At 40.5% G+C, this 23,475-nt stretch overlaps 1 protein-coding gene across 18 annotated transcripts in view; it reads left to right on the top strand.

Annotated features, from left to right (window-relative positions):
• Window positions 1-23,224, top strand: part of LOC125894154 (uncharacterized) — a 122,046-nt gene extending 98,822 nt beyond the window's left edge. For 2 of the 18 annotated variants that reach the window (XM_049585374.1, XM_049585366.1), the window contains exons 4-5: window positions 3,690-3,758; window positions 4,326-6,121. In XM_049585374.1, coding sequence (XP_049441331.1) covers window positions 3,690-3,758; window positions 4,326-5,652 — 1,396 coding nt within the window. In that variant the 3' untranslated portion in view covers window positions 5,653-6,121. Of the gene's footprint in view, window positions 1-2,865; window positions 3,087-3,204; window positions 3,251-3,434; window positions 3,530-3,689; window positions 3,759-4,325; window positions 6,122-17,172; window positions 17,445-17,589; window positions 17,614-17,798; window positions 17,894-18,135; window positions 18,205-21,447 lie in introns of those variants that run through there. The other 16 variants (XM_049585375.1, XM_049585367.1, XM_049585387.1 and 13 more) reach the window with 15 other exon arrangements.
• The last annotated feature ends 251 nt before the right edge of the window (window positions 23,225-23,475 follow it).

The raw sequence follows: 23,475 nt of genomic DNA, 5'->3' as shown, positions 1-23,475 counted from the left end.
CTGAACAACATTCACTTTATGTTTCAAGCATGTTGCTGCCCTTCAGTGAACCACTCTCCATGCCTTTTTTTAGTGGTTAACCTTTCATTTATATTTGGCATTCACTATTTCCTGGTACATATTTTTTAATGGGTTTAAAATTCCATACATAGCTTCCTTGGTAACTTGAATACTTTCCTCAGGTCTCACTGTATGCATCCCAGCAAATTCAACATTGACGAAAGAAGAAAAAGGAAAGTTTTAAAATTTGACAGCAATAAAATGATTGGCTCACAGAGGTCATGGCATAATCTGATTAATCTGAGTTTTATTCCATATATTCTGAGTTACATTCAATATATTCTGAGTTTCTTTCCATATATTTTCAAATTTCATTCAATATATTCTGAGTTTGATTCAATATAGTTTGAGTTTCATTCCATATATTAAGATAAGATAAGATAAGATACACCTTTACTGATCCCATAATGGAGAAATCCCAGTGTTACAGCAGTCAAGGGAAAAGTTCAAAAATTTAAACTTAAAAAACTTAAAACTTAAAAAACTAGGCATGCAAAAAAAAGTACAAAAATACAAGAAACCGTGATAAATAACAATAATAATAATAATAATAATGATAATAATAATAATAGGGGCGGCACGGTGGTGTGGTGGTTAACACTCTCGCCTCACAGCAAGAGGGTTGCCGGTTCGATCCCGGGCGTGGGAGCCCTTCTGTGTGGAGTTTGCATGTTCTCCCCGTGTCAGCGTGGGTTCTCTCCGGGCACTCCGGCTTCCTCCCACAGTCCAAAGACATGCAGATTGGGGACTAGGTTAACTGATAACTCTAAATTGTCCATAGGTGTGAATGTGAGCGTGAATGGTTGTTTGTCTCTATGTGTCAGCGACCTGTCCAGGGTGTACCCTGCCTCTCGCCCGATGTCAGCTGGGATAGGCTCCAGCCCCCCCGCGACCCTCAAGAGGATGAAGCGGTTAGAAGATGAATGAATAATAATAACAATAATAATAATGAGAAGTGGATAATAATGAGCAGCAGTGAATGAAAATGAGCAGTGGATAAAGCGAACACATCTAGTGCAAGTGATTGTGTGTGCAAAACAGCAGAAAGCTGTGGTGTCCATAAAGTGTCCATAGTGTCTATAAAGTGTCCATGGTGTGGTTTACTGTGAGCAGTGCTGGTTATGTTGTCTGACAGCAGCAGTCAGGAAAGACCTGCGATAGCGTTCCTTCACACACTTTGGGTGAATCAGTCTATCGGATCTGGAGCCAATCTGGAGCCATTATATTTTTGACCTGATGATGGGTTGATGAAAAGTCAGGGTTCACCAAAATTACAGAAACATGAATGTCTGAACAAGATTTCATGGCAGTTTATCCAACAGTTGTTGACCTCATGGTGCCTCCAAAAGGATAGGTTGAAGGCTATAACCAAACATTCAAAATTGGACAAAAGTAGATGAATGCCATTTAAGACATACAGTAAAAGGGTATGCACTGGAAAACTTGACAAGTGCATGGTCTGTTAAATGCACACCTTCAAGCAGGCGGCCCTGTTGAATGGAGATCAAAAAAACGCTGCAGGTTGACACACCCAGGTAAGCCGAGTCAAGCCAAGCCAGCATACGTGTATGGAAAATCCTTATGAATCATCTGCACTGCAATTTTCCACTTAAGACACAGTCACAGCAACATTCAGAAAAACCCTCATCAGCTGCTGAAGTGTCTTCTTGGTCCTCTGTTGTTTTTATAGTTGTGTTTTTATTTAATCCAACAAGGACATTTTCAACACTGATTTGTCAGTGTTAATGTAGACAGAGATGCAGTATCAGAGGTTCCAGTACTTCCAGTGAGTGTCAGCCCAATTGCATGCAGGTAAGATCACCCACACTTTAAACTTCACGTTCCAGCCTCTATAAACACAATGAAACCTGGCAACTGCTTGTCCCCCATGATTACCAAGGATTTATACTCAGCCAGCACACAGTTCTTTTTTTTTTTTTAAAGATTATTTTTTGGGGCTTTTTGCCTTTAATGGACAGGACAGATTGAAATGGGGTGAGAGAGAGAGAGAGAGAGAGAGAGAGAGAGAGTGAGGGTTGACAAGCACCAAAGGGTTGCAAGCCGGAGTCGAATCTGCGGCCGCTACAGTGAGGCATTGCCTCCGTACATGGAGCGCCAGCACTATCCACTACACTAGGCTACCAAGGCCCCACAGTTTTTTTTTCTAACATTCACAAACAGGAAAGGAGGAGGCAAGAACTGAAATAAAACCTGCCCAAAGCAGGAACTGAAACACCATATTATATACAGAAAAACACTGACCTTATTAATCCGATCAAACAGCAGGTTTTTTTTTCCTTTTCATTCCTTACATTTCAGCCACAGGCTTAATGATCTGTGCAGATAAATTCTTGTCTGACTCCATGCACAATTGCACCAAAACTGTGCACCACACAAGTTGAATACAAAAGAGACACAATAAACAGAATTGACAGTATTTCCTAAATTATAACAAGGAAGGGAGCACAATTTACTATAAACAAATAATTAAACTTCCCGTAAAAATCTCAGTTCAGTTGCCTGTCAAGTTCATGTACACTTTAAAATTGCGCCAGAGCAGACCATTTGCGGGCCAGGCCACCAGGGAACTCCCCGGTTCTTCCTTGGGCCAGTCTGGGCCTGTTTTATGAAGCGTTACTGCAGTGCCCCACACGTTAAACCTGAAAACCAGCCTTCCGGCCTACGCAACAAAACTGGGCATGGTGACAACAGAAAATTGCAAAATGATTTCAGAGCAAGTATTTAAACGCAGCCACACAGTGACAGCCAAGACTGTCTGTTTCTGATGTACTTTTCATCTCTAGAGCACACAAAACAGGAAAGGAGAAGGCGAGAAAAAACAGAAAAAATACCCCCCAAAGTAGGGGCTGGTTCTGTTATCTACAGAAAATACATTTCTTGATAATAACGATCATTATTATCATAAATACTCTTTACTTTTCTTAGAACTGTATTGAAGTTTCTGTGGAGAACAAGCTTTACCAGCCCCTGCTTTGGGGGGACATTACTGCCGCAGACCAAGTCTGGTAAGTCACATCAATTTGGTACAAATTTTCTTTCTGTTTTTTGTTTTGTTATTTAAAAACCTTTATTTACATACAATATTTAAAGCAACACAAACTTACTTAAAACTTGTGTTTTAAGGTCCTCTCATTTCTCTCTCTAGTGTGCACAGCCTCTGGCCATGGAGGTAAGTGGTTACTTTATCAAAAGATAGTTTTTCAAAGGGTAAAATAATCAATAACACCAACACTGACATTTAAACAATTTCATAATGATGTGTTGTTTGTGAACCAACATCAAGAGAGAACACTTTCAGCTACATCTGAAAACATAATTTAGAAGATAATTTATAATTATTTTTTCTCACTAAGCTGGACAGTAGCAGACAACAAAGTCCAGACATGCTTGAGAGAGAGGGGATGGCTTCTACCACTTCCTCTGAGCCACAGCTCCAATCACCCCAAAGGTACACTCTTTGTATAAAGAATATTTACTCAGTGTAAAGTGGTCCTCATAAAATGGGTCAAGTAAATGTGAAAAGACAGCTTTTAGGTCAAATACCACGTCATGACATGTTAACACTTCTTAATGTTTGACAGTTTATTCTCATCTATCTTTGTCTGCAGATCTCCAAACAATTCGATACTTCGGCCCCGCTCCTCTAAACCGGACAAAGTCTCCCATCCTCCTCCATGGTAGGTGCTGATGGTATACATTTACTCCATTACATGTATCTCAGTATTTTAAAAAATACATTTTAGGAGCAGCCTACTTGTTTTACATACAAGTAGCCTCTCTGTCTCTCTATGACATCATACAACTTCCTTATTTGCTCTCATAGTTGCCACGGCTGCAGAGCACTTTGTCACGACAGTAAACGTTGCTGATGCAAATGATTATGTTGTTTTCTTGTGAAGACAGTCTCCCTTGCCTGTAAATGGAGCTCCATTATATTGAGCAGTATTGTTGTGCTTTGTTCCCATTTGCAACAAGAGGAGAGAAAATAAATATATTTTAATCTAACACGCCACCATTAGGTACACTTAACAGAGTTAAATTAGTCATTAACCATCTACAGCTCTATGTATGTGGCACATGGGAACTCTTCCAGCTTAGCAGTTAAATGATGATAATGATAACAATAATAATAACAATAATAATAATAATAATAATAATAATCATAATCATAATAATGATAATAATGTTTTAGGAATGATTTTGTCCTGTGAAAAATATTGAAGTCAAACTTTTTTACTATCCAGGGAAGAAGACCTGCAGCCGGAGGATCATCCCTGTAGCCCAGCAAAGAAGATTAGAAATAATAAATATATTCCTCACCAAAATATAAATAATAGATTGACCACAAAAAGGTTTTACCAAATTGATTTAGTAAAAGAAAACTTATTAACTTTCTCATGCCTTACATACCTTTTGGGCTACAGGCCGTCGACAAGGGACCTCCAGAGTTATCGATGGCGGGCTTTCTCTTCTATCCCTGTTCAGGTGTATCCCAACGTGATGTCTTCAAGCAGATTGCTTTACTTGCTGTTTTTTGGCCTACCTGTCATTTTTAAAAAGCAAACTTCTGATAAAACAGATTTTTTTACAAAAATTATATCACATTTGAATTTAGACAAAGAGTCAAGTATTGATATAATGCCTCCGGATGAACACATGAGGTCTGTCCTTGCATCTCAAGAAGAAAAACAATATGCATTTGCTATTGCTTATTTGAAAGATGGTAATACCAAAGATTTTCCTGCAGTTTATCCAGACCATCCAAAGGAGGAAGGACATTCTGCTTCTCTTCCCAGTAAAAAACACAGTGAGGAAATATTAATTCAGCAGATTGACGATTTTTTATTAGATCGTGGAAATGAAGTGAAAATACTCTTGGTGTTTTCCTATAACAGCCCATGTTTGAAGAGAGAGAACAATGCCACCTGCTGTATGTTTCTACTTTTACAGAAAGCTGATGACTGGCACAGTAGATATGGATTTTTTACCAACGTCACATTTACAAAATTTTGGGGACTCACTGGTCCAAATTTTTTTAAGCACCTCACTTATTTTGACATCTCAAATCTGGTGCGTGTTTTTTTTCCTGATATTGAAAAATGCGAGAACATCCATTTCAAACTGAACGAAAAGGAACTGAGACGAAAATTTGGAAATATCTCTGAAATTAATGGCCTATATAAGAAAATCCACTTGGCCACAGATAAAAAAATACTAAGTAGTACTATCAAATCCATTCTTCACAAACTTGTGGATCAGGCAAAAACTTCATGTCGTAAAAAAGATCATTTGGACCGTGGAACCAAAATTATTACATCATTTGAATTTCACCCGGAGGTCAGAGAAGAAATCGTTACAGCTCTAAAAAAGAAGTGGAAGGAGTTTATCAACGATGAATCAATGTCACCGATAAGAAAAAAAATATCCACAGATTTCAATAATGCAGTACTTCAGCTTTTTGTAAAAAAACTACAGTTTTTGGGGGGAGACAACAGCCCTCTGAAGCTTTATCAGGTCCCACAGAACATGGAGGGGGAGGGAGAATATTTTCAACAGATTAGAGAGCTTTGAGAGCACAGCAAGAGGGTTCCTGTTTAGGTCACAGCCCTTCTGTGCAGAGATTGCATATCCTCCCCGTGTTAGTGTGAGTTTTCTCCGAGTACTCCAGCTTCCTCCCACAGTCCAGACATGCAGGTTAATTGGTGACTCTAAATTGTCTGTGAGTGTGAATGGTCTCTATGTGGATAAGCAACAGCAAATGGATGGATAGATTATGTTTTTGAATAACTTAAAAACATGGAGCATTACTTTTTGTACTTACACAAAAGTTTTGATCTTAAATTGTGTATATATATATATATATATATATGAATATACATTTGTTTTTAAAGACTTAAAAAAATACAGTTTTAAAAATCTTAATTTGGGTACCAATTGTAATTAGAGTACTAATTATTATTGTAACTCAAGCATATATTTTGTCTGGATCTTTGTTGTCTGCTCTGTCCTGAGTTTCTGGCAATAAAACCTTTACATTGAAGCTGTTTGTGTTTTATTTCATCTTCATCAACAAATTGTATCTGCCTGTGGTTAAACCATCAAAGCTCTCTGGCTCCTGTTTCAGAAAGTGTGTTCAGTGATACCTCTCTTTCTATAAAGTTTCCCTCATCTCAGGATTAACTAACTCAGACTCTGGGTCAGTTTCTGTGGTAACTTACTCCTCCGTGAACCAAACCTGCTCCCTGGCACGTTTTCTTCAACAAACCCTGACTTTCTTTCTGTCTCCTCCCTCTGACAGAACCAGGCACGCTGTTTCATTTCCTCTCTGATCCAGTTGGTATCAAAGCATGTACTGATGCGCATTAATTAGCGGAGGTTTCGTGTAATTTTGTTACTCAGGATCCTGCACACTTATAGACATGTAGATACTCTACATATACACACGTTTCAGTACATATTTACTGTACATACACCTATTTTTTCATCAACTTGTGTAATAGATCAAACTCTCATCATGACTCCTTATAGTCAAAATGTGTATTTGTATTTATGTTAATACTAAAGTGAAAAACAGGAGGTTAAACTAGTGACATGAATACCTACATATATGGAAGCCAAGAGCGGCCGGGTTGTAAAACACGACTGGGTCAGCACTTTGTTTCCTCAAAATGTATGTGCTGTTGCAATTTGTAGGAAACAGGGATGCACACAGATGACTGAAAGCACCTGTGTGAATATGGTTCTACAACACTTTTTATTCTGGGGTGCTTTAGTGTAGTAATCTATCCCTGTGGGCATCTCTTCAGAGGTGGGAGTGGTGGACATGCTTGAGCATTAGTCACTGCCATCTTGTGATGATGAAAGGAGCTGCAGATGGTTTAAGTCTTTATGATTATAAAGATGTGCAGCTGTTTAGTTGTATTCACTGGAAGGTGGCCGTACTGAAGCGATATGCAATAAGAAGAAAGGGTACTCATGTCATTTGATAAATTGATAGAGCCACAATTAAACTTCCTGTAAGAATCTGAGTTCAGCTGCCTGTCACATTCATGAACACTTTTGAAACTATGACCAGTTAACAGGGTCATCCCTGTGTGCTGCAGCCCCAAGCCTCATTGCAGGTTCACAATCTGCAGCAACAGTTTTAGTGTCTAGTTTATTTTTTCTGACCTGACAAGAAAACACACCAATAATGTGTTAGGAAGGCTACAAAGACTATATTAGATATAAGTGATCTGATTAGGACTTTTTTTATGATGTTCTGTATTGTTGTATTTTTCAACATACTATAAAACATTTTTTATGATATACTAAACTATGATATTCTTTGACATACTATACTGTGGCATTTTTTATGTGCTATACTATATTTTTTCACATGCTACACTTTGGCATTTTTTTGACAGTGTAGTATGACTTTTTGTGACATACTGTGAGGTTTTTCTTGATGCGCTATACAGTGGGTGAGAGGCAGGGTACACCCTGGACAGGTCGCCAGACTATCACAGGGCTGACACACAGAGACAGACAACCATTCATGCTCTCATGCTCACATTCACACCTACGTCATCAATTAACCTGCATGTCTTTGGACTGTGGGAGGAAGCCGGAGAAAACCCACGTTGACACGGGGACAACATGCAAACTCACAGAGGGGCTCCAACACCCGGGATTGAACCGGGAACCCTCTTGCTGTGAGGCGACAGCGCTAACCACCACACCACCGTGCCGCCCCATTTTTTGCATAATACCTTAAAATATTTTTTGACGCACTGCACTATGACTTTTTCTTAATGCGCTATACTATATTTACTATATTTTATGACATACTTACTATGGCTATACCATGACATTTTTTGCCATACTATGCTGGGACATTTTGACATACTATCCATACTATTCATCCATCCAGAGGGGCTGCAGCTGTGGCGGTCGCTGAAGCAAAAACCCAGGTGTGGGAGGAGTTCGAAGAGGCTATGGAGAAGGATTTTCACTTGGCCTCAAGAAGGGAAAGCAGCGCTGACCTCAGCTGGGGACATCATCAAGCGGTGGAAGGAGCACTTTGAGGAACTCCTGAACCAGGCCATCACGTCCACTGTGGAGGAGGCAGAGCCTGAAAACTCAGAGGAACTCTCGCCCACTTCCCTGGTAGAGGTTGCTGAGGTAGTCAAAAAGCTCCCCAACGGCAACACGCTGGGTGCAGCTGAGATGCGCCCTCAGATTCTGAAGGCTCTGGACAATGTTGGGCTGTCTTGGCTGACACGCTTTTTCAGTGTTGTGTGGAGGTCGGGTACAGTGCCTGCAGCGTGGAAGACCAGGGTGGTGGTTCCCATTGTCAACAAAGGGGACCGGAGGGTGTGCTCCAACTATTGCAGTATCACACTGCTCAGCCTCCCGGGTAAAGTTTACTCCAGGGTGCTGGAAAGGAGGCTCCGACCAACTGTCAAAACTCAGATTCAGGAGGAGCAGTGTACCAGCTCTTTACCCTTGCAAAGCTGCCAGAGGGCTCGTGGGAGTTTGCCCATCCAGTCTACATGTGCTTTGTGGACTTGGAAAAGGCAGACCAAGAACTCACTGAAGGGATGACATGTCTCATCTGGCCTGGGAGCACCTTGGGGTCCCCCGGGAGGAACTGGAAAGCATTGTTGGGGAGAGGGACGTCTGGGATGCTTTGCTTGGCCTGCTGCCCCCGTGACCCAGCCCAGAAAATGGATGGATGGATGGATGGATGGATGGATGGATGGACAGTCTCTGCTCATGACAAGAGAGCCTCGTGTACCAGCAGTGTCCACCAAGGTCTGGGAAAGACTCCATGATGGTAGCCGCAGGTCTTGCACTTCCCTGAAAGGCCACTCTTCTCCAGGGCTCGTAGCCGCCTCTCTGCGTGCTTAAACATCTCCATCACACTTGTCATTCACTTGGGCTCTATACCACCTCCCCAGTCTCTTAACAGGCTGTTTGGTGACCTGCGAGGAATGCAGTGAAGCTGCAGTGGGCTGCTGTTCCCCAGAAATGACTTTAACTGTTCTCTGAAATGATGGACTACAGCACAGTTGAATTCTTCAGCCATGTATTCTCTGATGGGCGTCATTGAACTCTTGTTGACCATTTCTTTCCACTGCTCCTGTAATTTTTCACAAACTTTGTGCTGTACTGCTGGCAGAAAAGTCAAAGAACCAATCGTCTGCTTTCCCCGGTCCAAATGATCGCCACGCAGACCAAATGAAGTTTCTGCCAAGTTCACAAGGGTTTTTCGAGCAGATGTAATGCCCCTGCGGAGTGTGTTCTTATCCATGTCTTTAACATGTGACAGAGTGTTGCTGATATCACTCTTGTTGAAAATGTCCCTCAGATTCTTAGCATCCAGTTTGAAATGGACATCCTTGCATTTCACAATATGTGAATGAAAAGGACTGCTGGGACATGAGATGGTAGAATAGTTGAGATATTTAAAATAATTTGGACCACTTAGTCCCCAAAACTTTGTAAATGCCACATCAGTACAAACTCCATAATGCTGACGCCATTCATGGGCTTTGTGTAAAAGCTGAAACATACAAGGGACAATTTGGTCTCCACTTTTCAAACACGGGCTATTGAGTGTATAAATCAAAATGTGTTTCACCATGGTCCCATTGTGCTGGAGATAATCATCCAGTTGCTTGATTACAATCTCTTCACTGTGTGTTGATGCTCTGATGGTCGGTCTGCTTTGGTCCGCTTTGGTGCGCAGGGCACCAGACTCTTTCTTCTGGTTCTGAAATTCTGGATGAACTGCCAGAAAATCCTTTCTGCTCTTGTCCTTCAAGTGGACCATGGCATATGCAAATTGTTTGTCTCTTTCAGGTTTTCTCCTGTTGAAATCTTTGATATGCCATTGCCGTACTGTATCAGAACACACAGCATTACTACCATCTTCCTCTCCCTCAGATGGAAGCAGTCCCATCAAGCGATTATACATTTCTGTTTTGTCACAGCAGTTTGTTGTTTCTTCCCAACTGTTAATTAACAACTGAATCCTCTTGGTCACATCTGAACAATCCAGATTTGCTGTCAAATTGGCACAAGGGTTTGCAGTTTTTGAATGTCCAACCTCTTCCAAGCCTGGATTTTCTCCAGGATTCATGTCTTGGTTTTTTTATACGTTGGTCCAGCTGTAAACTTTGACTTCCTTTCATTTATTGTGTCATTGTTTGATTTACTGTCATTGTTAATATCTTGAATCTTGACATTCGTTTCAGAGATGAAACAAGTTATCTTCCGGTGGCTCAGTCTGTTGGTGTGACCACACGGTGTATTTTACGAGTATCTTGTAACTTTGCTGATCTATTGAACTCTGACCACAGCACCTTAGTGGAGTTGTCATGGTCCAGGTTGGAGGAAATGTCCTTGCCGTTGCTGATTTTCCATGCCATGACTTCTGCTGTTGATAAGGGCACCTGACAGTTTAATAGTTGAGTTTTTCCAAATGGAGACAGTAATTTGAGGGTCAGCAATGTGTTGATGGGGTGAAGAATTCTGAGGTAGATACAGATGAAGGGTTGTTGGGGAAGATTTATTATTAAATACACACTTTGTTGTTATTTCCAATGAGCGCTGGTGTTTTGTAGGTTTTGGTGGTTAAGGTAGAGTTTGAAAGTCAGTGGTGTTCAACATGAGTGAAATTTTTTGATACGTCTGAGGCACTTCTTTATCGGTAGCTGGGCTCGAACCATGAACCCTTTGGTTCCAAGGCATAAATTTAAGCCACTGAACTATAAGGGCTATTAAGTCATGCAAATATTTCTACCCTAAAAATACCTTCCACTGCTCGCTGTTGGATGTTGGATTACAGTGATCTGGTTGTTTCTCAGAATGTTGAACAATCTTTACATCTACATCAGAGGTCACCAGTAGGTGGACCACGGTCCGGGTCCAGACATAGACATTGTCCAATCTGGACCCCAATCTATAACCAACTAGAAAAGCACTCAGAGAGTGCAGACCTCCCCCAAGTAGCTGATATTCCCTCCCCCTCTGTATCACATTTTGCAGCCTGCATCACAATTAGGTTATCTGCATCACTATCATTATTAGGTTATATATGCCTTCACTATGGAGACACTGTAGTGTATTTATTTTGTTTTTATTTTGTACCAACACAGAATATATAATGGGGTTTTTTTTTTTGTATTTTTCACTTTCTTTTTTCCAACACAGAACATTAATTTCAACCTTAGAATTGCAACAATATTCAGCAAGTAGAACAAGACGTGTTGTCCGTCCACCAGATGGAGGTATTGTCACCATCTTAATTGCTACTCAGGCTTTCAGACCATAGACTAAATTTATTATTATTTTATCCACTTTGCTTCAACCGATCACCACCAAAATTGTATCCTCTGTTCCTTGTCCCATTATCTACCTTTCCTGAAAATTTCATCAAAATCCGTTCATAATTTTTTGGGTTATTTTGCAGAAAAACAGACAAACAAACAAACAGACCAACGCCGGGGAAAATAATAACCCTCCTTGGCGGAGGTAATAAATGATTGAGTATTACTAAACTTTGATGAAGCATTATTATTTTAACTGCCGCAGCCTTTCTGGCCTTTACGCCAACTGTTTTAGCTGCTCAGGAAACTCACAGACCAATTGCATGCATTGTAAATTGTTTCACATGATGCTCCTCAGCCAGTCAAATCTCTGCATTCTGTGAGTGAGTCAGTAACCCCTTTTTTAAATTCAGGATCAGGAAGTGAGAATCACGCACGGGAGCCAGACGCCACAAAAGCCGGAGAATTAAGTGAGTGGCAGCAAACAATTTTCCAAAAAGAAAAGTAGTCACTTAGAGCATTTCATCAAGAAGGGACAGGCTCTAACATGTTCATTCTTCCCACAGGCAGTTCAAACTGCCCCAGACTCTTGACGGGCTTCATGGTGACCTGAGAGGAATACGGTCAAGCTGCAGGCAGCTACTCTTGCCCAGAAATCACTTTAAGCTGTTCTCTGAAAAGATGAACTACAGCACTGTTGACTTCTTCAGCTCTCTGATGGGTGTCATTGAACTGTTGTTGACAGGGGGGAAATGTGTCAACCCTTTATCATAGCACTCTGTGCACTCCTGCGCCATTTGAGTCTTCTTCCCAATTTACACAAACAGTTTGTCCTGCATGTACACCTTGTGTGTTGCTGTTGATTGTTGCTTCATTAAATGTATTTAAATATGCAGTTATTTTTCCACCTACTTGTGTTTACATAATAATTATTTCTATGTTTTTACCTGTCTTCATTCAGCTGCATGTCTATTTCTGTCTTCCTGAAAATGTTGTGTATGTGTCAATACAGTGAGAGTCACTAATAGCCTGAGTCAAATGACTTGTTGATATTCACATACGTGTCCACTAAAGCTGATTCTGACTCTAAGTAGGTGTTGTCTGTAGGTTCAGGGTGTGCACTCAGGAGAGAAGTAGCATAGACTTAAAAAAAAAATGTGGATCACAGCCAAGATGTTGAGCAACTTCTTGCTTCTTGCTTGCTTTCCTCACTTTCATTTCTCCTCTTGTGCACTGAGCTGAACCGTCTTCCACAATGACTTTTCTCACTGATGGGCTCCGCCTGCTCAGATACTGATTAAACTTGTTGACTTGCCCAAAAGAACAGGTGACAAGAGGTGACAAGTGCCAATAGTGCGAGACACACCTTAAAAACTAAGGCCAGGGATGCTCACCAACAATGGCCGGTCGTTGACCAGCTGCCAGCCCTCGGCTTGGTGTGTCAGGGCCCTAACATGTGGCTGTACATCTGATTAGTAGTCTTTCTATGAAACCACATATGACTTCAAGACCAGCATGTGTGAAAGTGTTATTGAAATAAAGAAATAGACAAATTTCCTTCACAGCTGGGACTTTAATGTACAATGATATATCATAAATTCATCAATGACAGATTATAAATTCATCAAATTCTCCTTCACATCAGAGGAATGCGGTGAAGCTGCAGTGGGCTGCTGTTCCCCAGAAATGACTTTAACTGTTCTCTGAAATGATGGACTACAGCACAGTTGAATTCTTCAGCCATGTATTCTCTGATGGGCGTCATTGAACTCTTGTCGACCATTTCTTTCCACTGCTCCTGTAATTTTTCACAAACTTTGTGCTGTACTGCTGGCAGAAAAGTCAAAGAACCAATCGTCTGCTTTCCCCGGTCCAAATGATCGCCACGCAGACCAAATGAAGTTTCTGCCAGGTTCACAAGGGTTTTTCGAGCAGATGTAATGCCCCTGCGGAGTGTGTTCTTATCCGTGTCTTTAACATGTGACAGAGTGTTGCTGATATCACTCTTGTTGAAAATGTCCCTCAGATTCTTAGCATCCAGTTTGAAATGGACGTCCTTGCATTTCACAATATGTGAATGAAAAGGACTGCTGGGACATGAGATGGTAGAATAGTTGAGATATTTAAAATAATTTTGGACCACTTAGTCCCCAAAACTTTGTAAATGCCACATCAGTACAAACTCCATAATGCTGATGCCATTCATGGGCTTTGTGTAAAAGCTGAAACATACAAGGGACAATTTGGTCTCCCCTTTTCAAACACGGGCTATTGAGTGTATAAATCAAAATGTGTTTCACCATGGTCCCATTGTGCTGGAGATAATCATCCAGTTGCTTGATTACAATCTCTTCACTGTGTGTTGCTGCTCTGATGGTCGGTCCGCTTTGGTCCGCTTTGGTGCGCAGGGCACCAGACTCTTTCTTCTGGTTCTGAAATTCTGGATGAACTGCCAGAAAATCCTTTTTGCTGTTGTCCTTCAAGAGGACCATGGCATATGCAAATTGTTTGTCTCTTTCAGGTTCTCTTCTGTTGAAATCTTTGATATGCCATTGCCGTACTGTATCAGAACACACAGCATTATTACCATCTTCCTCTCCCTTAGATGGAAGCAGTCCCATCAAGCGACTGTACATTTCTGTTTTGTCACAGCAGTAAGTCGTTTCTTCCCAACTGTTAATTAACAACTGAATCCTCTTGGTCACATCTGAACAATCCAGATTTGCTGTCAAATTGGCACAAGGGTTTGCAGTTTTTGAATGTCCAACCTCTTCCAAGCCTGGATTTTCTCCAGGATTCATGTCTTGGTTTTTTTATACGTTGGTCCAGCTGTAAACTTTGACTTCCATTCATTTGTTGTATCATTGTATGATTTACTCTCATTGTTAATATCTTGAATCTTGACATTCATTTCAGAGATGAAACAAGTTATCTTCTGCTGGCTCAGTCTGTTGGTGTGACCACACTGTGTATTTTACGAGTATCGTGTAACTTTGCCGATCTATTGAACTCTGACCACAGCACCTTAGTGGAGTTGTCATGGTCCAGGTTGGAGGGAATGTCCTTGCCGTTGCCGATTTTCCATGCCATGACTTCTGCTGTTGATAAGGGCACCTGACAGTTTAATAGCTGGGTTTTTCCAAATGGAGACAGTAATTTGAGGGTCAGCAATGTGTTGATGGGGTGAAGAATTCTGAGGCAGATACAGATGAAGGGTTGTTGGGGAAGATTTACAGTTAAGTATATACACTTTGTTGTTCTCTTCAAGGAGTGACTGTGTTTTGTATGTATTGGTGGTTAGGGTCCAGTTTGAAAGTCAGTGGCATTCAATATTAGTGAAAACACCTGTATAATGAGTGAGACAGCAGTTTGCCGGCAGCCACGCTCAAACTCTCAACCCTCTTATTGCAAGGCAGAAGCATTATCCACTGAACTAGGAGTGCTGCCCAGTTGCGCAATCATTTCTACACCTTAAATAGCTTCCGCTCAGCTCTGTTGGATGTTGGATTACAATGAGCCGGTTGTTTCCCAGAATGCTGAACAATCTTTACATCTACATCAGAGGTCATTCATGGGTTGGACATAGACGCCGTCCAATCCGGACCCCAATCTATAACCAATAAATGATTGAGTATTGCTAAACTTTGATGAAGCATTATTATTTTAACTGCCGCAGCCTTTCTGGCCTTTACGCCAACTGTTTTAGCTGCTCAGGAAACTCACAGACCAATTGCATGCATTGTAAATTGTTTCACATGATGCTCCTCAGCCAGTCAAATCTCTGCATTCTGTGAGTGAGTCAGTAACCCCTTTTTAAATTCAGGATCAGGAAGTGAGAATCACGCACGGAGCCAGACGCCACAAAAGCCGGAGAATTAAGTGAGTGGCAGCAAACAATTTTCCAAAAAGAAAAGTAGTCACTTAGAGCATTTCATCAAGACGGGACAGGCTCTAACATGTTCATTCTTCCCACAGGCAGTTCAAACTGCCCCAGACTCTTGACGGGCTTCATGGTGACCTGAGAGGAATACGGTCAAGCTGCAGGCAGCTACTCTTGCCCAGAAATCACTTTAAGCTGTTCTCTGAAAAGATGAACTACAGCACTGTTGACTTCTTCAGCTCTCTGATGGGTGTCATTGAACTGTTGTTGACAGGGGGGAAATGTGTCAACCCTTTATCATAGCACTCTGTGCACTCCTGCGCCATTTGAGTCTTCTTCCCAATTTACACAAACAGTTTGTCCTGCATGTACACCTTGTGTGTTGCTGTTGATTGTTGCTTCATTAAATGTATTTAAATACGCATCTGTTTGTCTACCTACTTGTGTTTACATGATAATTATTTCAATATTTTTACCTGTCTTCATTCAGCTGCATGTCTATTTCTGTCTTCCTGAAAATGTTGTGTATGTGTCAATACAGTGAGAGTCACTAATAGCCTGAGTCAAATGACTTGTTGATATTCACATACGTGTCCACTAAAGCTGATTCTGACTCTAAGTAGGTGTTGTCTGTAGGTTCAGGGTGTGCACTCAGGAGAGAAGTAGCATAGACTTAAAAAAAAAATGTGGATCACAGCCAAGATGTTGAGCAACTTCTTGCTTCTTGCTTGCTTTCCTCACTTTCATTTCTCCTCTTGTGCACTGAGCTGAACCGTCTTCCACAATGACTTTTCTCACTGATGGGCTCCGCCTGCTCAGATACTGATTAAACTTGTTGACTTGCCCAAAAGAACAGGTGACAAGAGGTGACAAGTGCCAATAGTGCGAGACACACCTTAAAAACTAAGGCCAGGGATGCTCACCAACAATGGCCGGACGTTGACCAGCTGCCAGCCCTCGGCTTGGTGTGTCAGGGCCCTAACATGTGGCTGTACATCTGATTAGTAGTCTTTCTATGAAAACACATATGACTTCAAGACCAGCATGTGTGAAAGTATTATTGAAATAAAGACAAAAAATAGACAAATTTCCTTCACAGCTGGGACTTTAATGTACAATGATATATCATAAATTCATCAATGACAGATTATAAATTCATCAAATTCTCCTTCACATCAGAGGAATGCGGTGAAGCTGCAGTGGGCTGCTGTTCCCCAGAAATGACTTTAACTGTTCTCTGAAATGATGGACTACAGCACAGTTGAATTCTTCAGCCATGTATTCTCTGATGGGCGTCATTGTGGTGTGAGTTCATTGAACCAAACTCACACCACACTTCATTGGTCTCCTACAGACTCCACTACAACACTTGGTTTGAAAGGCAGGCATTTTACATAATTTCTAGGAATTTTTATTAGGAATATTAATAAATAATTTCAATATGATACAGTGTAGTGTCACCAAACTCACTCCACACTTTCAAACCAAGTGTTGTAGAGGAGTCTGTAGGAGACCAATGAAGTGTGGTGTGAGTTTGGTGACACTACACTCCTAATTTATAGTGACGTTATTGAATATTTTCGGTGTTGCACTTTGTAGACGGTCCCTGCGCGCTGCGCTCACAGCCGGCTGCACTTAAACACCAATGTTCTTGGTATGACTCAGAGGACGGCTCATTTTGATGAATATTATGTTGTAGCTCGTTGTCTATCTTACTACGATTGAAAATATGCGTGTTTTGTGTTTTAACAACGTTTCACTGAAGAGTTATCGATCCCGGAAGTTCGAATCTGCCAATATCTGCCCCACACGTTAAACCTGAAAACCCAGCTTTACGGCCTGTGCAAAGAAACTGGGCGTGGTGACAACAGGAAATTTCAAAATGATTTCAGAGCAGCCACACATGGGCCTGTCTTTTTCTCATGTACTCTTCCTTTGTAGAGCACACAAAACAGGAAAGGAGAAGACAAGACTTAGAAAAACAGAAAAAATCCCCCCCAAAGTAGGGGCTGGTTCTGTTATCTACAGAAAATACCTTTCTTGATAATAACGATCATTATTATCATAAATACTCTTTACTTTTCTTAGAACTGTATTGAAGTTTCTGTGGAGAACAAGCTTTACCAGCCCCTGCTTTGGGGGGACATTACTGCCGCAGACCAAGTCTGGTAAGTCACATCAATTTGGTACAAATTTTCTGTCTGTTTTTTGTTTTTTTAAACCTTTATTTACATTGAAGTGTCAAACAATATTTAAAGCAACACAAAGTTACTTAACACTTGTGTTTTAAGGTCCTCTCATTTCTCTCTCTAGTGTGCACAGCCTCTGGCCATGGAGGTAAGTGGTTACTTTATCAAAAGATAGTTTTTCAAAGGGTAAAATAATCAATAACACCAACACTGACATTTAAACAATTTCATAATGATGTGTTGTTTGTTAACCAACATCAAGAGAGAACACTTTCAGCTACATCTGAAAACATAATTTAGAAGATAATTTATAATTATTTTTCTCTCACTAAGCCGGACAGTAGCAGTCAACAAATTCCAGACATGCTTGAGAGAGAGGAGACGCCTTTAACCACTTCCTCTGAGCCACAGCTCCAATCACCCCAAAGGTACACTCTTTGTATAAAGATGTATTTACTCAGTGTAAAGTGGTCCTCATAAAATGGGTCAAGTAAATGTGAAAAGACAGCTTTTAGGTCAAATGAGTCAAATATATTCAACTTTACTGTTTTCTTCAACTGACTTTAATACGTCTACATTTATTATATGACAGTTAAGTGACTTGCCACGTCATGACATGTTAACACTTCTTAATGTTTGACAGTTTATTCTCATCTATCTTTGTCTGCAGATCTCCAAACAATTCGATACTTCGGCCCCGCTCCTCTAAACCGGACAAAGTCTCCCATCCTCCTCCATGGTAGGTGCTGATGGTATACATTTACTCCATTACATGTATCTCAGTATTTTAAAAAATACATTTTAGGAGCAGCCTACTTGTTTTACATACAAGTAGCCTCTCTGTCTCTCTATTACATCATACAACTTCCTTATTTGCTCTCATAGTTGCCACGGCTGCAGAGCACTTTGTCACGACAGTAAACGTTGCTGATGCAAATGATTATGTTGTTTTCTTGTGAAGACAGTCTCCCTAATATTTGTTCTTCATACGAACACTCTCTCCGGGGCGCTCTGTCAAGTGCGACTCGGGGCAGCTCGCAAATGTTTGTCTTATTATTGTTGATTTCTTCGTTTCTGTGTCGTGATCGTCAACTTTCTTTTTCTCGGAAAGCTACGTGTGTAATTTGCAGTTATGAACCTGAGGAATTATGTGACGATCTGTGCTGCTTATGGACTTTATTCTCCTGGCTGGTTTGTGGAGATCAACGCGGTGACAATGGAGGCGGCCGCACTCCGAACCGGAACACTTATAGCCGGGAGATCTCAGGGTTGCTTGCAGAAGGTTGTAAAGACTTAGAACCTCCTGCAAGCAACGCTGAGATCTTTTCCTCACTGTTACGTGGACTGGACAGTGATCAGCTGTCCAGAAAGAAACCTTTGAAAAGGATTCGCAGGAAAAGAGGGAAAAGGGGAGGTGTCCAGCGGAGAATCAGGAAAGTTGATGTTGACGTCAGACGGAGTCTCCCTCCTCTCCCAACAATTCTGCTTTCCAGTGTGCAGTCCATCCGAAATAAGCTGGACCAATTGGAGGCTTACGCTAGATGCAAGCGGGAGTTTAAGGAGACGTGTCTTTTGGCTCTTAAGGAGACATGGCTGGGTGAAGCTGACCGGGATGATGAATTATTCATCAGTGGGTTTGGTTATCCCATTCGGATGGATAGAAGTCCCTCTATCACAAATAAGGCTAAGGGGGGAGGAGTCTGCTTTTATGTGAATGAGAGATACTGCGGGAAAGGATCTGCACGACCGACCTCGAATTATTGTCCATCTCCCTCCGCCCCTATTATTTGCCAAGAGAGTTTTCCCAACTCTTTTTCACAATTGTTTATATTCAAGAGATTGCTATTTTCCCAAACAACAAACCTTGGGTTATTAAAGAATTATAAAAGGTTCTTAATAAGAAGAAACGCATTTTCTTTACAGGTAACGGTCAGGATAAGAAGGAAGTATCCAGGGAAGTGAGGACTGAGATAAGGAAAGCAAAGAAAATATATAGAGAAAAAATAGAATTACAGTAGCCTATAGTAGTGGTAATCTTCGAGATGCTTGGAAGGGCATTAAGTCCATGGCCGCTATAAACCAGAATAAAGACAGTACTGGGAAACATGTTAATCTGGAAGGGGTCAAGGACCAGGAATTACCACATGTTCTAAATGCTTTTTATTCTCATTTAGAACAGCTTGACTTTTCTGATAAGATAAGTGAACTTAAAAATTCACTTTCCCCAGCCAACGACATTATAATATCAGAAGATGAGGTGGTTAAGTTATTGAAAGGCACTGATGTGAGAAAAGCCCCAGGTCTTGACGGTATATGTGGCCGTACATTGCATCACTGCGCTGTGCAGCTTGGTGGTGTTCTTAAAAATATTTTTCAAATGATAGTTGATTCTTTTCAGTATCCCAATACGTGGAAAATATCTCATATTGTGCCACTACTGAAGAATAGTAAGCCTAGACAGCCTAATGACTTAAGGCCAATTGGCCTCACTTCATTGATAATGAAAATCCTGGAGAAAATGATTAAGAATGAGATTCTCACAGCTATCGAGGGTAAACTCGACCCTCTACAATTTGCTTACCAGGCTGGAAAGGGTGTTGAGGACGCTAAGATTTTTATTCTTAACGCCTTGTACAAACATCTGGAGAAACCTAATGCCCATGCTAGACTGTTGTTTGGAGATTTCTCCTCCGCTTTTAATCACATGCAACCTGGTCTTTTAATCGAGAGACTGATTTCTGATTTTAAACTACGACATCAACTTATTTTATTGATTTTAGACTTCTTGACCAACAGACAGCAGAGGGTCATTGTGAATGGTCATTTGTCTGACATTGTTGTAACTAATATCGGTTCACCACAAGGGTGCGTATTGTCACCTCTTCTTTATATCTTATACACTGGCAGCTGCAGATCATCTTGTGACAGCAGCTTCCTTGTTAAGTTTTCGGATGATACTGTGTTGTTGTCTCTCCTTCAGGGTGCCCAACACAACCATAGTATGGCTCTCCCTGCATTTGTAGATTGGTGTAAGGACAACTTTCTAGAGTTAAATGCATCCAAAACTAAAGATGATGATAATTGATTTTAGATGTGACAAGAAGGCCTTCACTGAGAGTGTCATAGATGGAGAGAAGATTGAAATTGTCAGCTCCTACAAATATCTAGGCACTGTGTTTGACAACCAGCTTAAATGGGATGTTAACACTGAAGCTCTGGTCAAACGTGGACAGCAGAGGATTCATCTCCTTCGAATGTTAAATTCTTTTTCTGTCAGTCCAGTGATTCATTGTCGTTTTTATCAGTCCTTCATTGAAAGCCTTTTGACTTATTCTTTTATCTGTTGGTTCAACAACCTGTCACTCAGGGACAAGAATAGCCTGAACAGAGTTGTGAAAATTTGTTCCAAGATTATTGGACTTAAGCAGAGAGACCTAGGTTCTCTATGGGAGCAACAGGTTCTGAGGAAGTCACACAGCATTCTAAGTACTTCCGGGCATGTTTTAGCAAGTGAATTTTCACTATTGCCTTCAGGGCGTCGTTATGCCCAACCTGCTTGTAAGGGTAATTGTTTTTCCAAGTCTTCCAAGTTGTGTGTGTGTGTGTTGTTGTGCGAGTTGTCAAATGAAATTGCCCTTTAGGGGATTAATAAAGTTGTCTTGAATCTTGAATCCTTGCCTGTAAATGGAACTCCATTATATTGAGCAGTATTGTTGTGCTTTGTTCCCGTTTGCAACAAGAGGAGAGAAAATAAATATATTTTAATCTAACACGCCACCATTAGGTACACTTAACAGAGTTAAATTAGTCATTAACCATCTACAGCTCTATGTATGTGGCACATGGGAACTCTTCCAGCTTAGCAGTTAAATGATGATAATAATAATAATAATAATAATCATAATCATAATAATGATAATAATGTTTTAGGAATGATTTTGTCCTGTGAAAAATATTGAAGTCAAACTTTTTTACTATCCAGGGAAGAAGACCTGCAGCCGGAGGATCATCCCTGTAGCCCAGCAAAGAAGATTAGAAATAATAAATATATTCCTCACCAAAATATAAATAATAGATTGCCCACAAAAAGGTTTTACCAAACTGAATTATTAAACGAAAACTTATTAACTTTCTCATGCCTTACACACCTTTTGGGCTACAGGCCATCGACAAGGGACCTCCAGAGTTATCGATGGCGGGCTTTCTCTTCTATCCCTGTTCAGGTGTATCCCAACGTGATGTCTTCAAGCAGATTGCTTTACTTGCTGTTTTTTGGCCTACCTGTCATTTTTAAAAAGCAAACTTCTGATAAAACAGATTTTTTTACAAAAATTATACCACATTTGAATTTAGACAAAGAGTCAAGTATTGATATAATGCCTCCGGATGAACACATGAGGTCTGTCCTTGCATCTCAAGAAGAAAAACAATATGCATTTGCTATTGCTTATTTGAAAGATGGTAATACCAAAGATTTTCCTGCAGTTTATCCAGACCATCCAAAGGAGGAAGGACATTCTGCTTCTCTTCCCAGTAAAAAACACAGTGAGGAAATATTAATTCAGCAGATTGACGATTTTTTATTAGATCGTGGAAATGAAGTGAAAATACTCTTGGTGTTTTCCTATAACAGCCCATGTTTGAAGAGAGAGAACAATGCCACCTGCTGTATGTTTCTACTTTTACAGAAAGCTGATGACTGGCACAGTAGATATGGATTTTTTACCAACGTCACATTTACAAAATTTTGGGGACTAACTGGTCCAAATTTTTTTAAGCATCTCACTTATTCTGACATCTCAGATCTGAAGAGTGTTTTTTTTCCTTATATTGAAAAATGCAAGAACATCCGTTTCAAACTGAACGAAAAGAAACTGAGACGAAATATGTCTGAAAATGGTGGCCTATATAAGAAAATCCACTTGGCCACAGATAAAAAAATACTAAGTAGTACTATCAAATCCATTCTTCACAAACTTGTGGATCAGGCAAAAACTTCATGTCGTCAAAAAGATCATTTGGACCGTGGAACCAAAATTATTACATCTAAATTTCACCAGGAGGTCAGAGAAGAAATCGTTACAGTTCTACAAAAGAAGTGGAAGGAGTTTATCAACGATGAATCAATGTCACCAATAAGAAAAAAAATATCCACAGATTTCAACAATGCAGTACTTCAGTTTTTTGTAAAAGAGCTAAAGTTTTTTGGGGGAGACAACAGCCCTCTGAAGCTTTATCAGGTCCCACAGAACATGGAGGGGGAGGGAGAATATGTTCAACAGATTAGAGAGCTTTGAGAGCACAGCAAGAGGGTTCCTGTTTAGGTCACAGCCCTTCTGTGCAGAAATTGCATGTCCTCCCCGTGTCAGTGTGAGTTTTCTCTGGGTACTCCAGCTTCCTCCCACAGTCCAGACACGCAGGTTAATTGGTGACTCTAAATTGTCCGTGAGTGTGAATGGCCTCTATGTGGATAAGCAACAGCAAATGGATGGATAGATTATGTTTTTGAATAACTTAAAAACATGGAGCATTACTTTTTGTACTTACACAAAAGTTTTGATCTTAAATTATATATATATATATATATATATACATTTGTTTTTAATTAAGACTTAAAAAAATACAGTTTTAAAAATCTTAATTTGGGTACCAATTGTAATTAGAGTACTAATTATTATTGTAACTCAAGCATATATTTTGTCTGGATCTTTGTTGTCTGCTCTGTCCTGAGTTTCTGGCAATAAAACCTTTACATTGAAGCTGTTTGTGTTTTATTTCATCTTCATCAACAAATTGTATCTGCCTGTGGTTAAACCATCAAAGCTCTCTGGCTCCTGTTTCAGAAAGTGTGTTCAGTGATACCTCTCTTTCTATAAAGTTTCCCTCATCTCAGGATTAACTAACTCAGACTCTGGGACAGTTTCTGTGGTAACTTACTCCTCCGTGAACCAAACCTGCTCCCTGGCACGTTTTCTTCAACAAACCCTGACTTTCTTTCTGTCTCCTCCCT

This window comes from Epinephelus fuscoguttatus, linkage group LG9 (assembly GCF_011397635.1).
Source record: "Epinephelus fuscoguttatus linkage group LG9, E.fuscoguttatus.final_Chr_v1".
In the NCBI taxonomy this organism is placed as follows: Eukaryota; Metazoa; Chordata; class Actinopteri; order Perciformes; family Serranidae; genus Epinephelus; species Epinephelus fuscoguttatus.
Note: the sequence above shows the minus strand (reverse complement) of the source record. Positions and strands in the feature narration are given on the sequence as shown.